General features: G+C 41.2%; 1 protein-coding gene across 1 annotated transcript in view; it reads left to right on the top strand.

Moving 5' to 3' along the window:
* Window positions 1–17,487, top strand: part of LOC117500647 (protein kinase C-binding protein NELL1-like) — a 905,329-nt gene that overhangs the window by 139,754 nt on the left and 748,088 nt on the right. Inside the window, exon 2 of the mRNA XM_034159400.1 lies at window positions 14,680–14,775. Within this exon, the coding sequence (XP_034015291.1) occupies window positions 14,710–14,775 (66 nt within the window). The 5' untranslated portion in view covers window positions 14,680–14,709. The remainder of the gene's footprint in view (window positions 1–14,679; window positions 14,776–17,487) is intronic.

Below are 17,487 nucleotides of genomic sequence, written 5' to 3'. Positions count from 1 at the left end.
TTTCATATACAGTGAGGAAAATAAGTATTTGAACACCCTGCGATTTTGCAAGTTCTCCCACTTACAAATCATGGAGGGGTCTGAAATGTTCTTCTTAAGTGCAAGTCTTCTGAACAATGTCTTGAACGTCCCATTTTCCTCAGGCTTTCAAAGAGAAAAGCATGTTCAACAGGTGCTGGCTTCATCCTTAAATAGGGGACACCTGATTCACACCTGTTTGTTCCACAAAATTGACGAACTCACTGACTGAATGCCACACTACTATTATTGTGAACACTCCCTTTTCTACTTTTTTTTTTAAATAAGAGCCCAATCTCATAGCCTTAAGAGTGTGCATATCATGAATGCTTGGTCTTGTTGGATTTGTGAGAATCTACTGAATCTACTGGTACCTTGTTTCCCATGTAACAATAAGAAATATACTCAAAACCTGGATTAATCTTTTTAGTCATATAGCACTACTATTACTCTGAACACTACTGTAGTTTCTTGCTTTTTTCTTCATACATCTGACAGAATGTTCTATATGTTAAGTGGATTTTGATTGAACAGTTAGATTTCCATGCTTTCTTTGACTTTTTTTTTTCTTTTATATTTTTTATATTTGTAACCATCACCAAGTAGGTTCATTTCATGAGCATCTCTTTGATCTGAGCAGGATTGTCATGTTTTCTTCAGGAGTTTTGGATGTATTGTGACTTATATTCCAATATCAAAAAAATAATAATAAATCAGGTATTTATTACTATTATTATTATAATTACTAACATTAATCTAATATTAATTAATTATAATTGTAATATTATAATCAGACTTTTTTGAGCTTTCACAGGAATTAAAGCACTAAATAAGATCAATTTATAATGTAAAAGAATAAATGTCAATACTAAAAAAGCACACTACAACAAAGCAGAAAATAAACAAACAAGCAAAACAAAACAAAAAACAACAACCCCCCCCAAATCAAATTAAAGATCTGTCAATACAAAAAAAAAAAGTGTGTGTGTGTTTGTATGTGTGTGTGTGTGTGTGTGTGTGTGTGTGTGTGTGTGTGTGTGTGTGTGTGTGTGTGTGTGTGTCTCATTCACCTCTAGTCTTTAAAATATGGAAGAAAAATTAACTGGTTTTATTAAAGTTTGCTGGATCTGTGGGACATTAGAGACCATCAATTAATATCAAATGTTAGGAATATGATTAAAGATGAGCACAGATGGCTGTGTGGTGACAGGCAACACCTGTCAACTGTACACCTAAAACAATGTAGCAATTCACAAAGTTGCTACAGGGCACTTTGGATTTTTTTCTCTGATTGATTCAACCTTTGTCCTTCTGGTCACAAACCCACTTTATGCTTTCAGTCACCACTTTCCTGTTAACTGTGCCATTGCGTGTGTGTGCATGTCTATAAGTAAATGGCTGCAATTCCAAAATGTTTCATGAAATATAGCACATTAAAGGACATACCATGTTATTTAATGGCCCGGTTACCAACAGAATATCAAAGTATTAATCACTGTAAATCTATCTGTGCACATGTGAAAATAATTAGTGGTGACTGATGTATTTTATTGCTAATTATTGCTCTCACTCGGAATGTTAACAGGTGCATTTCTGGGTGACGTCTTCCTCAGCATTTCTCTGCATTTCTTGGTGTATGACGTACAGTTTAGGAAAAGCAGAAACATCGCAGTGGCCGACAGAGTGAAACGAATGCTGCTATGTCCAGTAATGAAGCTTGTGAGCTTTCATTTTAAAATGCTGGCTCACATTTATATAGAATGTACAGAGAGAAGACAACACACTTCATACTGAATCTCTCAATTTTTCAGTCTGTCGGATTTTGGAAACTAATGTGTGGTGACACTGCCGTTTGTGTCGCAGGATGCTATTTTAATGCTGCAACAAATGTGCATGTGGAATGTCTCCACCACACTGTTTATACAGGTTGCCTGAATAGGCAGGTGTATTTCTTACTTTGAAAAAATTCAATATACATTATTTTCAGGAGATAATGGACTTTCTATCTAACATGACAATCTCAATGACAATTGTGAGGAGTTGACGGCGGAGTTGACATGGGGCATTATTCTCCGGCTGGTGATCATGCGCAATCTGTGTATGAGGACTTAGTGTGAACCTGGACATTGTTCTGTGCCTGATCCTCACACATGTGATCCATGTGTGAAGACTTAAAATGTACCTGGGCATTGTTCTCCGACTGGCAATCATGCACGACCCATGCATGAATAATGTTCCTGGATGTTGTTGTCCGGCTTACCTAACCTAATCTTGACCCTAGTGTATTGAAAAACTATCGGCCGATATCATATCTATCATTTTGCTATAAAATTCTGGAAAAAGTGGTTGCACAGCAGCTCATAGACTATCTTACTGAGAATAATCTCGTTGAGTCACTGCAGTCTGCTTTTAGAAAATATCAGAAAGCATAAGGTGAAAGAGGTTGGCAAAAAAGTTTTGGGATAGTCGGAGAGATGAAGAAAGTAGACAGGAGTACAAGGAGATGTGGCGTAAGGCGAAAAGAGAAGTGGCAAAAGCGAAGGAAAAGGCATATTGCGAGCTGTACAAGAAGTTGAATAGTAAGGAAGGAGAAAAGGACTTGTACCGATTGGCCACACAAAGGGACAGAGGTGGAAAGGATGTGCAGCAGGTTAGGGTGGTAAAAGATGCACATGGTAATGTGCTGACAAGTGAGGAGTGTGTGCTGAGAAGGTGGAGGGAATATTTTGAAGAGATGATGAATAAAGAAAATGAGCGAGAGAAAAGGCTGGATGATGTGGTGAGAGTCAGTCAGGTCAGAAAGTACAAGAGATTAGTAAGGAATAAGTGAGGGCTGCTATGAAGAGGATGAAGAGTGGAAAGGCAGTTGGTCCAGATGACATTCCAGTGGAGGCATGGAAATGTCTAGGAGAGATGGCAGTAGAGTTTCTAACCAGATTGTTTAATAAAATTTTGGAAAGTGAGAGGATGCCTGAGGAGTGGAGACAAAGTGTGCTGGTTCCTATTTTCAAGAACAAGGGTGATGTGCAGAGCTGCAGTAACTACAGAGGCATAAAGTTGATCAGCCACAGCATGAAGTTATGGGAAAGACTAGTAGAAGCTAGGCTTAGAAAACAGGTGAAGATCTGTGAGCAGCAATATGGTTTCATTCTGAGAAAGAGCACTACAGATGCAATGTTTACTCTGAGAATACTGTTGGAGAAGTACATAGAAGGCCAGAAAGACTTACATTGTGTGTTTGGGGACTTAGAAAAAGCTTATAATAGGGTGCCAAGAGAAGAACTATGGTATTGTATGAGGAAGTGTGGAGTGGCAGAGAAGTATGATAGGGTAGTGCAGGACATGTACAAGAATACTTTGACAGAGGTGAGATGTGCAGTCAGGATGACAGACTCATTCAAGGTGGAGGTGGTATTACACCAAGGATCAACTCTGAGTCCTTTCTTGTTTGCAGTGGTGATGGACAGGTTGACGGATGAGATCAGACAGGAGTCCCCATGGACTATGATGTTTGCAGAAGACATTGTGATCTGTAGTGAGAGTAGAGAGCAAGTTGAGTCTAGTCTGGCGAGGTGGAGATATTCTTTGGAGAGAAGAGGAATGAAAGTCAGTAGAAGCAAGACTGAGTACATGTGTGTGAATGGGAGGGAGCCCAGTGGAATAGTGCAGTTACAAGGAGTAGAAGTGGTGAAAGTCAATGAGTTTAAATGTTTGGGGTCAACTGATCAAAGTAATGGAGAGTGTGGTAAAGAGGTGAAGAAGAGAGTGCAGGCAGGGTGGAGTGGGTGGAGAAAGGTGGCAGGAGTGATTTGTGACTGAAGAATATCAGCAAGAGTGACAGTAGTGAGACCAGCTATGTTGTGCGGTTTAGAGACGGTGGCACTAACAAAAAGACAGGAGGCGGAGCTGGAGGTGGCAGAGCTGAAGATGTTGAGATTATCTTTGGGAGTGACAAGAATGGACAAGATTAGGAATGAACATATCAGAGGGACAGCTCAGGAGGGACGGTTTGGAGACAAAGTCAGAGAGGTGAGACTTAAATGGTTTGCACATGTGCAGAGGAGGGACCCAGGGTATATAGGGAGAAGGATGCTGAGGATGGAGCCACCGGGCAGGAGGAGAAGAGGGAGGCCAAAGAGGACGTTTACGGATGTGCTGATGGAGGACATGCACGTGGTTGGTGTGACAGAGGAAGATACAGAGGACAGGGTGAGATGGAAACAATTGATCTGCTGTGGTGACCCCTAACGGGAACAGCCGAAAGACAAAGAAGAAGAGACAGTTCCCACTAAAGTGGTGATTGATCTTCTGCTTACAATGGATTCGGACACCATTATGGATCTGTTGCTGTCTAAGTGCTGCATTTGATACAGTGGGTCATCATATTCTACTTGATACGCTGGGAAATCATTTTGGGATTACTGGGAGTGCCCTTGCATGGCTGATGTCATACTTGACCAGTCTTTCTCACTGTTTTTTAGAGTAACACTACCTCTAACTACTACTATACTACTACTACCTCTAACCTTAGTGACATGAAATTTGGGGTTCCACAGGGGTCTGTCTTAGGCCCCCTGCTTTTCTCCCTTTATATAGCACACCTTGGGCACATATTGCGGCATTTTGGGATTACCTTTCACTCCTATGCAGATGATACTCAGTTATACATGTTGATAACTATTGGTAATCTTGTTCACATAAAATCCTTAGAAGATTGCCTTGCAGCAGTGAGAACTTGGATGTCTAGAAACTTCCTACTTTTAAACTCTGATAAGACTGAAATGACGGTTCTTGGTCCAGTGAGACATCGGCATCAAGTTGACCAGTTAATGGGGTAATTTTTGATCCTACATTGTCCTTTGGCCTCAACATTAGAAATATTATGAGGACTGCTTTCTTCCACCTGTGAAACATATCGAAGATTAGTCCCATCATGTCTATGTCTGATGCTGAGACCCTGATCCATGTGTTTATCTCTTCTAGATTTGACTACTGCAATGTTCTATTTTCTGGTTTACCGCAATCTAGCATTAAGACTCTCCAATTGGTTCAAAATGCTGCAGTCAGACTTTTGACATGAAGCAGAACGTTTGATGACATTACACCAATTTTGGCATCTCTTCACTGGCTTCCTGTCCCAGTGAGATCACATTTTTAAGGTTCTGTTACTAGTCTATAAAATTGTTCACGGACTGGCACCTCCCTACCTAGCTGACCTAATTAAACATTATGTACCAGCCCGGGCTTTGCGTTCTCAGGGTGCAGGACTACTTTGTGTCCCTAGGGTGAATAAGAAGTCTGCAGGTCACAGAACTTTCTCTTATTGTGCCCGTGTTCTGTGGAATGATCTCCCTGCATCAATAAAACAGTTAGATTCTGTGGAGACTTTCAAGTCCAGACTTAAGACGCACTTCTTTTCCCTTTTGTATGGCTAGCATACTGGTACAGTTTTGTTTTACGCTTTGTACTCTTTTAATTCATTTTATTAGGAAACGGAGCATGCTGCAGCCTCAACTTTCCCTAAATTCTGGGTCTTTCAGTGAAGCTTAGGGCTAGTGGCTGGCCATCACCTTAGTATTTCTTTTGTTTTTCTTGTTGATTAATGCTGGCAAATTATACAGTATTTTTTTTTTCTTTCTGATGCCTGATTCTGTTTTTTTTTCTCTTTGTTTAAGGTGCAGATCCATCCAGAGATGGGAGTTGTATTCGTGTTGGCGACCCTCCTGTCGTGTGCGCCAACAGCATTTCTTGTATATTCGTCCGTGAATTGTTCTGGGAATTGTTCTGTAATTTATGTTTGTAGCATGGCCCAAGCACAGGGTCACCCCTTTGAGTCTGGTCTGCTTGAGGTTTCTTCCTCAGAGGGAGTTTTAGCTTATCACTGTTGCTCTGGGGGTTAGTAAGGTTAGACCTTATCTGTGTGAAGCACCTTGAGGCAACTCTGTTGTGATTTGGTGCTATATAAATGAAAGTAATTGAAATTGAAATTGAAAAACTGGTGGTAGCACATGATCTGTGTGTGAGAAATTCTTTGATGAAGTGGACTTTGCATATTCAATCTTTGAAATGAATTGTAAAAGTGGGTGAGTGCCCTGTTCACGGTTTTTTTTTTTTTTTGTGTATTTTCAGTTGCCTGGTAGGCGTTATTTAAAAAAAAATACTAGAGAGAGTCAATTGGATTTTGAATCTTGATGCATCTTACTTTTGAGGCAGTCTGTTCTGCAATGGAGCAGCACTCTGTTTTAATCCTGTTATAACTCCCACCCTGTACGTGCACATACACATAGAGCTCTCAGCTGTTTTTAAAGCTGTCTGATCACACTGATGAATTAACTTAGATTTTCACAGTTATATCAAAGGCAACAGTTATAAGTGTGCACAAAGCTGAGCCCCAGCAGAGTGTTTTAAACAGGCTGCTTTCATGACAAATGGATGTGCATGCACACTAAGTCTTCTCAGAGTGGAGAATGGCTGCTGCTTTTACCATGACTGTATCAAAATGAACAGCTATCACTTAAAAACGAGTCGTCATAACACAACATCACACTTATGTAAATTTTGCAATTAATCTGTGGCTCCATTCTTATTAGCAGCTACATTCCATTCATGCACATGCTGGGATGTTTTCCTCAAAGCTACTTAAATGATGTCAGAAACACTCAGAAAAACAAGTACACATGAGTACGTTGTTTTTGGCGAATGCCGTATACTTTGAGATCAGTCACAGAATTGCACAAAGTTATCCCAGTGAATCATCAGATGGTCACCAACAGCCTAAATCTAAAATGTTCTAATTTCGGTGCGACATGTCCTTTAAAGCTGAACGTCTACACTACAAGCACATCTTGATTGTTTAATTTCACCTCTTTTGTGGTGGTGTACAAAGGTAGAATAAAAAATGTCACTGCTCTAGTTTTGTTTTTGTTTCTATGTCAGAGATCAAAGCACCTGCTAATGTACTGCTCTTTTAAAAAGTGAAATGAAGACAGTGTAAAAGAGAATAATAAAAGAGATATAAAGAGCTTTCTCTACTGAACATCTGTCTGAATGGGCTTTGAAAAGATCCTTGTTCATGTTCACAAAGCATTTTATTTTACCACCCAGGATTCTCCTAAATGACAGTAAAAGTTTGTCTCTGAGAGTTTTTTTTCTTCCCAAGGCCTTTTCAAAAACCTCCTAAGAGGAACTTTTATTGCCAAATGAAGGAAGTGAAAAGAGAGAGAATGGGCTGTTGCTATGCAGACCCTGTTGCTATGGAAAATGTCATGCATTTTTGAGTAAGAAAATGTGTTATGTCTAATATAGTTTGGAGGATAGGTTACCTTTATAATCCTGAGTAAAACAAAAAGGGAGACACTTCCCATTAAACTGTAAAGTAATTTATTCTCTTTATTCTCAGGTTCCAAATCCTTGGGTTCTTGAGTTTCTAAGATATTGAGGTTTTTTTTTTGGTTGTTTGTTTTTTTCTTTTTGCATTTTGAAGTCAAATATGAAATAACACAGAAATATGATGTTCATTTTGTAGCAAGTTATCCTTCTCTGGGCGGCATGATGGTTTAGTGGTTAGCACTGTTGCGTCACAGCAAGAAGGTCATGGGTTCGATTTCCACCTGTGGCCTTTCTGTGTGGAGTTTGCATGTTCTCCATGTGTTTGCGTGAATTCCCTCCCGCTTCCCAAGACATGCAGTTTAGGTTAACTGGAAGTTTTAAGCTGAATGTAGGTGTGAGTCTGTTTGTTGCCCTGTGATGTCCTATCAGGGTGTACCATGCCTCTTGCCCTATGACTGTTGGGATTATTCATATTTTTCTAATGGACCATCGCTTCCTTTTTCAAATGTTTTTTGACTGTAAATGTGTTGAGACACGAGGACCCAAATGCAGAGTTGCAGCAAAACTCAAGCTGTCTTGATGTACCTCATTTTTCATCAGACTGCACATGAAGCAAAAACTGAGATGAGCCTGTGAACAAACATAACTAAGGAAAACAGACACTGGAAGATATACAGTGTTGCTCAGAACAATTGGCACCCTATATTTTAAGTAGACAGCTGAAAATGTGCTGAGAACAAAATACAAAGTTACCATTCTGCAACAAGTTACCATTTTGCAACTATTGTTTTTTTTAAATAGCTTTGTACAGAAATAACTCAAACAATTTAAATTTCTTAAAACAAATATCTTTTGATAATAATGTAATATGTCTAGTAAAGAGAAAATGGGTTTGAAAAGTGTTTAGCCAAGGTGTATTTAAATGTATGTCCACAACAGCAAGTATTTAGATGCTTCGCACATGTTCTTGGTGTTTTTCATATATGTGTCCTAAAGTACAGAAAGGAGACACAGTGAAAATGTTCTGCCCTATTTATACTCAGCACAATCCAGCAATCCAAAGGTAAATTCAAGTATCATTGCTAACATCAAAAAGACACAGTTGTCATTTTAATGCCCAATATCTGCCCTCAGGTCAAAAGTCCAGCATTGTCTTGTGCTGCACAAAAGTGCCTGACATAACTGCTTCACAATGAATGTACACTCTGCCTGCACATATCATCAATTAACTGCAACAACTGTACAAACACAAGATAGATCGAAACTGAAGTGTGGAAAATTAATCATTTAATATTTAGCTCATTTTTAGTGGGTAGGTTCTCTTGCTGTTGTTTTCAAGCCATAGAAAGTCCAGTAAGGGTTGTAAAAACGTGCACAACATACAACACCGCCGACAGGTCTGGCATACAGTGCGATAAAAAGGATTTAGTTAGTCCCCGATTGTGCAAGTTCTCCTGCTTAGAAAGATAAGAGAGGTCTGCAATTTTCATCATATGTACACTTCAACTATGAGAGACAAAATGAGAAAAAAAAAAAAACAATTCCAGGAAATCACATTGTAGAATTTTTAAATAATTTATTTCTAAATTATGGCGAAAATAAGTATTTGGTCAACCACAAACAAGCAAGATTTCTGGCTCTCACAGACCTGTAACTTCTTCTTAAAGAAGCTCTTCTGTCCTCCACCTGTTACCTGTATTAATGGCATCTGTTTGAACTTGTTATCTGTATAAAAGACACCTATCCACAGCCTCAAACAGTCAGACTCCAAACTCAACCATGGCCAAGACCAAAGAGCTGTCAAAGGACACCAGGAAGAAAATTGCAGATGTGTACCACGCTGGGAAGAGTGAATCTACAATAGTCAAGCAGGTTGGTGTGAATAAATCAACTGTGGGAGCAATTGTAAGAAAATGGAAGATATACAAGACCATTGATAATCTCCCTCGATCTGGGGCTCCATGCAAGATCTCATCCCGTGGGGTCAAAATGATCATTAGAATGGTGAACAAAAATCCCAGAACTACACAGAGGGACATGATGAAGGACGACTGATCTGTGTTAAGGGAAGAATGAACGTGGCCATGTTTCATGCCAAAACCTCCTTCCATCAATGAGAGCATTGAAGATGCAACATGGCTGGGTCTTCCAGCATGAAATAATCCCAAACACACCACTCGGGCAATGACGGAAGGGCTCCGTGGTTGACCAAATACTTATTTTCCACTATAATTTGCAAATAAATTCTTCAAAAATCCTAAAATGTGATTTCCTGGATTTTTTTTTCCTCATTTTGTCTCTCATAGCTGAAGTGTACCTATGATGAAAATTACAGACTTCTCTCATCTTTCTAAGTAGGAGAAATTGCACAATCAGGGACTGACTAAACACTTTTTACCCCACTGTATGTACTTGAGCTTTTTTGGTCAATTTTACCATTTTAGTCTGAATGCAGATACATCTTGAAATGTTGCCATGGGTACAGAACAGTATTTGAAAACAAAGATTGTTTTGTATCTATGTGGACAAGGCCTTGGACTCACCAATTCCTTTAAGTGGGAGGAAGATGGACGACTTGCAAGGAACCCACAAAACCACAGGGGAAACATCCAGACAGCACAAAGAAAGCACCCAGTGCCTTCTCGCTGAGATGCAGCAGAGCTAACCACTAAGTAACCATGCTCCCCTCTGTAAAAAAATAAAGTTTAAAGGTTAATTAAATACATTTTATGAATTTAGTAAAATTGTGATGAATTATGTATAAAGTGAAAGGTGTAGTTTATTGTCTCTGTGTCCTTAATAAAACCCAAAGAGAGAAATAACAGTTCAAGAACCTTTCCTGAATAAATGACATTTGTTTAAATCAAGTCAAGTGAACTTTATTTCTCAAGTCTGCAATAGATACACAGACATATTGACAATTGACATGTCATTACTCTGTCTCCTGGACAACACACTAAAGTCCCATTACACTAGAGTAAAAACACTAATTTTCTTATGTGCAAGCGCTATCAACAACAGTACAATAACAACAATATATGGCTGTTTTCTTTTACATTTCGCTTTAAGGATTAGAGAGCCGGGCAGCACAGTAGCTTATTGGTTACCATTGTTGCCTCACAACAAGAAGGTCATGGGTTTGATTCCCACCTGTGGCTTTTCTGTGTGGAGTTTGCGTGTTCTCCCTGTGTTTACGTGGGTTTCCTCCGAGTGCTCTGTCTTCCTCCAACACCCAAAGACATGCAGGTCAGGTTGGTTGGAAACTTTAAATTCTCCATAGGTGTGTGTGTGTGTGTGTGTGTGTGTGGGTGTGACTGTGTTTGTTTCTGTATATGTGACCCTGTGACAGTCACAGGACAGGCATCCTGTTCAGCGTGTACCCCACCTCACGCCCCATGACTGCTGGGATAGGCTCCAGCCCCCCGGCATAAAAAGAACATAAGACATCGAGACCTCTTTTGCAAGGGAGGACGATTATAAAGTTTCCAATTAACCTAAATCTTTAAATGTGGAAACCAGAGCACCCGGAGGAAGCGGACGCAAACATGCAAACTCCACACAGAAAGGCCACAGGTGGGAATCGAACCTATGAACTTCTTCCTGTGGAGCAACAGTGCTAATCACTAAGCCACTGTGCTGCCACTGTGTGAACATAAACTGTGTGCGATATTTCGAACACAGAACATTCATTTAAAAGCACAGCTTCTCTCTTGGAGAGACATTCTGCCTGTTCATCATCAGAATATTAAGTGTTATGACTCTGTAATCTGTGAGTAAGATACATTTTTTTGTTGTTTTGTTTTGTTTTTGTAAAACTCATAGCAATTAAAAAAGGCTTCACCCACCTCCAGATTCTCCCTACTGCATATAGCCACATCCGGGCCACCTTAGGGGACACCTAATTATTAGTTGCTTTGACTTGAAGAGTCGGCTGTTCTTCTGGTTACATTCTAACTGGCCTCTCATGAGGTGGTGCCCCATGCTAGAGGAGGTCACTCAGACACGAGTGTCATAATTGTGTCATCAACACTGGCTGACATCAAGCTTGAAGCTCCTTTTCAGAGCATTAAAGTTCACTGGGGAGGTGATGGTCTAGTGGTTAAGCATTGGGCTTGAGACCAGAGGATCCTCGGTTGAAATCCAAGCCTGACCGGAAAATCACTAAGGGCCCTTGGGCAAGGTCCTGAATCTCCTCTTTGCTCCCGGTGTGTAGTGGGCGCCTTGCATGGCAGCAACCTGGAAGCGGGGTGAATGTGAGGCATTGATGTGTAAAGCACTCACGCAGAGTGGCGTTGGACTTATGAATTGGTGCACATCCAAAAAGTGTCGAATTTCAGTTCCAAAATGTTCTGACAGCCATGGGCGGAAGTCCACACAGTTGTTCAAAATCGGCTGGTGGCCCCGAGTGTGATGTACATGTTCAAAACTCTCTGGGTGCCATTGATATGGGACACCTATCTGACAGCGTTCCATTTATAATCTGATGACCATCTGACCACAATTTACATATTCTGACGGCATCAAAACAGCATTTGAATTATCTGATCGCAGTTGATTGAGCTCTGAGATAGATCGGTCACAGCAAAACCTGCTGACATTTTGTGCCACATTTGTTCACCTCCACTGGACCCCGGCCAGGGAGTGCGAAGGAAATGTTGTTATGTAATAACATCTATGTGGCACAGTGCACAGTGGCTCAGTGCAGCCCTACAAGGCAGCTGAACGGGATGTCACCACTGTAATGCACGTTTTATTACACGTTCACCCTTTAAGTCTGTAGCAGGTATGATGTGGAAATGTTTGCCCAGCACGATGACATAAATAAACATGTAACTCACTTCCGTTACCTCACGTTCCACAGTGCAGCGCAGACAGCTGGTCAAGTCCCTTTCACCTGGCTGCGCTGTGTGCTGGAAACATCAATCAGCTGACAAATTCATAATCCACCTCTAGTTTAAATAAATCAGCTGAATGGACACACACTCATCACTCAGATCACCGTACACGCGCGCACTCCATAATGTGAGATACACACTGATGAGAGATCAGTTTAGCACTGGGAATGTGAGGACGAGTGGAGATTTGATTGCGTGGGTGAGTGAGTGGGTGGGTGAATGACAGCTCTAATGTCGGTGCCGTCTGACAGCATCTGACTGGTGTCTGAAATATGTTTGGTGTGCAGGAGGCAATCCAGATGTGTTTGGACCACGGCTGGCCATGCCTCTTTTCCTCCCATCTGCGTTGGATTATGGTAATATTTGCCGTGTCGGAATGGTTCCTCCACATTCTTGCTATGTGTGACGGGGGGGCTTTCGGATGCAGTCAGACAGCGCTTCGACTGCTCTTCACTCATGGTTCCACCTCGACTGTGCTATGACTGTTTTCAAGTTGAGCAAAACATTCAAGGTGGGCGCACAACTGTGAACGGTGTCCGATGTTTTCAAATGCACCTCGACACTTTCTGAATGTGGGTTGAATTTTCATTCGGATGTGATTCGGGCTCATTCGGCCTCTAGTGTGATGGGGGTATTAGATTCCCTCCGTTTCAAGGGGACAGCATCACTCCATTTCAAGGGGACAGCATCAATCAATCAATCAATCAACATTTATTAATAAAGCGCTTTACTGCACTGACTGGTGTCCAAAGTTCTTAACATTAAAAACACAAATTCACAAAAATAAAACACATATAGAATAAAATTTTAAAACAGCACATAAAAAACAGAATGTCACCTCCCCACTAAGTGTTAAAAGCCAGTTTAAATAAATAATAAGTCTTTAACTTAGATTTAAAAAGTGCTCGGTCAGGAATAGTACATAACTCAAGAGGGAGCCCATTCCACAGTCTGGGGCCAGCTACCACAAAAGCATGAACACCCCAGCGTTTTTATCTCGAGCCAGTGGAGTGAGTACAGGATGCACGTAATATGCTCACGTCTAAAAGTGCTTGTTAAAAGACGAGCAGCAGCATTCTGCACCAATTGGAGACATGCAAGAGACGACTGATTAATGCCCGAATAAAGTGCCTTACAATAATCAAGTCTGGAGCTGATGAAAACATGAATTGCCGTCTCAAGATCACATCTACTGAGAAAGTGCTTTGTTTTAGCCAAAAGGTGAAGTTGGAAAAAACTAGCTTTGACAACAGAGTTTATCTGTTGATCAAACCTCAAACAGCTGTCAAATATCACTCCCAGATTCTTGACAGCTGGTTTTACATAGTTAGCCAAAGCACCAAAATTTGGTGTTACCACATTTGGTATGCCAGAGCGCTCAAACACCATGATCTCAGTTTTACCATCATTCAGGTAAAGTAAGTTTTGGGACAGCCACTGCTTTACATCGCAAATACAATTAAATAATGATGACAAAGCATCACTCCCATTAGTCCTCACAGGCAAATAGATTTGCAGATCATCCGCATAACAATGAAAGGACAGATTGTGCTGGGTTATAATTGACCCCAATGGAAGAATGTACAAAGAAAATACAATTGGCCCAAGGACAGAACCCCTGCGGCCCCACACCAACAATACAGATGAGCAGTTTGATGAGGAGAGGTCCCCAATCATGACAGAAAAGCTCCTTCAGCCCAAATATGATCTAAACCACTTAAGTGCAATACCATGAATGGCAATAAAATGTTCTAACCGGGAAAGAAGTACTGTGTGAGGTACTGAGTATTACGGGGGGAGGGTGGGGTTGCCCATCCTATCTTCTGTACCTTCACCAACATTCCTATTCCTCAACTCTAAGAGTCAGATCCCTGTTCACTGGGTTGACAGGATCCCAGCCAAGTAGAATACAAACTATTGACCTTCTGCACCATAATTGAACACTCCAGCTGTTTGGCCAGCCCTCTATTGGGAGGGTATTTTATTATTATTATTATTTTTTACAGGCAATGCTATTCTAAAATCTCCTAACAGGGGCCCTCACCGTGATCAGCACCAATGTTAAGCCCACCTAGTACAGTAAAAGTGGTGCTGAGGGACTGAGGATGTTCACCTTTATAATGCCAAAGTCTGTGTGTGTCTGTGTTAAGAGAGGAGTGCTTAATCCATATCCCACATTCCAGGTCCAGATATCAACGTCATGTTAGAAAGCTGTGAGGCGAGACTGGCTGTCATGCTTTGGGAGAGCAGTCTGTGCTCTCTGTCTCCCACAAAGGCAGCGGGAGGGCGCAATCAGACATGTACACAGTATGAAGGATATATTCTGCATTTCAGACATACTGAATCAATGTTCCTGACAGACCAGGAAAAACAGAAACATGCTTGTGTCTGCATTGTTATAATAACCAAACATTCTCTTGTGATTTGTTTCTTGCAGGATTACGAGCGGGTGATCGACCCTCCCCAGATGGAGCTCACTCCCGGCAGCGGAGTGTGGCTGGGCCAGCACAGCCACAAGCACAGCCTTTTCAAGGTAAGCCTCCGGAACATGCCTCCTTCCCACTCACCTGCACGTGGTTCACATCCAAATCTCGCCTTCTGCAGCCAGTCAGATGCGCAGCAGGCTGTGAGGCAAAGGAGATCCAAGGTACAAGATGGAGGAGCTTATCAAGAATCTGTGGAAAACTCAGCGTGAACTTACAAATGCTCACTCCCATGTCTATTACAATGTCACCGACTTTTAATCACCGCTCATTTTCTCAGACGCCCGTGTGAGCGAGCAGCAGGGAAGAGACTAGGCGGAGAATCGGCAACAAGCGGCCACACTTGACATTCCCTCCTCTCCTGCCCACCCATTGTGCAATCAATAGGCCTTTTATTTTCCTCTGTAGCTCCCTGATCAGTCAGCACACTCCAGTGTAGCATAATTATTCTGCCTCCTCCCCTCCATGTCTCGACACTCTCACTGCTAAACACAGGCTTGTATTCCTGTGCCTCCTCCCTCCTCCTGCTCAGAACAGTTGAGGAGCTCCTCTGTGCAGCACAGCTCTGGTCTTCAAAGATGCAGCCCCATTATCCATTGCCCACTGCAGTCAGCTTGGAATGTGTGCACAGAGAGCACTCAAAGCGAGAGCCACTGTGGTGACAGATGGTGTGGACGTGCATGGGCATGTGTGATGGAAAGAAGCGAATGAAGTCTCCCTTCACATTTATACTCGTGATGAGTTGGCACATTGGGTGGCAGGTACATTTGTTACACCTGGAGTTAAGTGCCAGTTGCAGTGTTCAAAGAGTCCTTTGGAATTGCACCTTTGCAGCACTACCAAACTGTAATTACCCGCTCCCATCCATGCATATTTCTAACTTAAATGTATTGGTTATCATTGTCAGACAGTTCTCAGAGAAACACTGGCTGCAGCAGGCTAAGGTTGACTGTCTTATCTCTGCATACTCATGAGGTGTAATATAACGCGTCCAAGGTGTCACAAGATCTGGTTTTCATAGTATTACTTGCATTTTCTCACTGCCTGACTGCGAACTTTTCTCCAGTCACTTCCCAGTTGATCATCTCCTGATGTGTTTTTCATGAGAACCACAATGCTCATATTTCTCACACTCTGATCAATCTCATTGTCTTTATTTGTTTAATCAGTCATACAGTCAGTCAGTCTTGTTTTTGCTATATTTTTCTTTCCCGTCTGGTTCCACGAACCCTGATGATACTCTAACATTTGTGGTCCGACAACTCAACCAGTGTTCCTGTTTGTTTCTTGTTCAGTCTGATGTGTTTTTTGGAACTTTACTGTTTTCTTTTCTCTCTGTCTGAGATGCGGCTGAATCTATGTGCTGGATTGAATGATTTCTGTGGTAGACGCAGGACGGACTCTGCTGTAGGAACAGATCCAACGAGTGCCACTGGGCGCCAGCATGGACTCTCATCAGTTGTTGTGTTGTGTTCTGTATTGTAAACCTTTTTGGTACAATGGCCTAAGCAGAGCGTTACCCCTTTTGAGTCTGGTCTGCTTGAGGTTTCTTCCTCAATATCATCAGAAGGAGTTTTTCCTTACCACTGTCACCTGTGTGCTTGCTCTAGGAGATGGCAAGGTTAGACCTTACTTGTGTGAAGCGCCTTGAGGCAGTTTTTTAAATAAATTGAAATGGAATAAAATTAAATTAAAATTGAATTGGACAGTCTCTATGATAGGAGATAGAAATATACATTAAAAAAAAATGTTTGAGCAATTATTAAATGTGAGTAGAGCATTCAGGGACTTGATTGCTTTTACCTACCGGTAAGGGTTGCCACATGTTATCTTGTGTCATGCCAAGTATCATCCCAACTTCATCCTTCATCAAAATGGGGTGCTTTTCGTAAAGGGGGCATGGAAACAACAACAACAAAAAAAAAAAAAACTGTGAGACTGGGCTGGTTTTGCTCCACTTGGCTATTTGTACAGCATGCAACCAGAGCAAAAGTAGTGGGTTTATTTGGCCTTTTAATGACTCATAAGGTGAGTGTACCGTAATTTCCAGACTATAGAGCCCACCTAAATATAAGTGGCACCCACCAATTTTAAAAAGAAAAAAAAATCATAAATAGGCCTCACATGTCTATAAGCCACATGTCTCCACGTTGCAACATAAGATATTTAAATAGAAAGATGTTAGACAGAAAATACTTTTTTTAAGTTTAATTAAATATGTACCATAAATGCTTTTTTTTTCCTGAAGGTGTTACACATAAATATTGACCAGCACGGCATGGCATCTCCATGCCACATGGAGAACTGAGTAACTTTAACTTTTTTTTCTTTCTGACTGATCTGATGGTGCAACTGTGGCGCAAAGTGCCCGAGAGGGACTTTTCTTCAGCCATGACAAGGAATTAAAGTATTTTCAAATGTTGTTTTCCAAAATCAGGAGGCTTTATGTGATTATTTTTTTCATCAGGAAGTGATGATGTATCCACTAAAATGAACAGGTAAGACTTTATATTTACTTTGTGTGTGAATTTATGTTGCATGAGGACTGCAGCTTTCAGCCAAACAATGGATCAGTATATGGACTGACATATTTCGACTTATGAGAAAGCCTGTATAAGCTTGTACAGATTAGCTGCATCATTGTTTAAGTCGCAGTGTTCAAAGCGTGTGCAAAAATTAGCAGCTTATAGTCAGGAAATTATGGTATACACATCGCACTCCTGCCTATGGTAGGTTGATCTCACTATTGCACTGCACAGAAA

This window comes from Thalassophryne amazonica, chromosome 2, assembly GCF_902500255.1.
Source record: "Thalassophryne amazonica chromosome 2, fThaAma1.1, whole genome shotgun sequence".
NCBI classification, from domain to species: domain Eukaryota; kingdom Metazoa; phylum Chordata; class Actinopteri; order Batrachoidiformes; family Batrachoididae; genus Thalassophryne; species Thalassophryne amazonica.
Note: the sequence above shows the minus strand (reverse complement) of the source record. Positions and strands in the feature narration are given on the sequence as shown.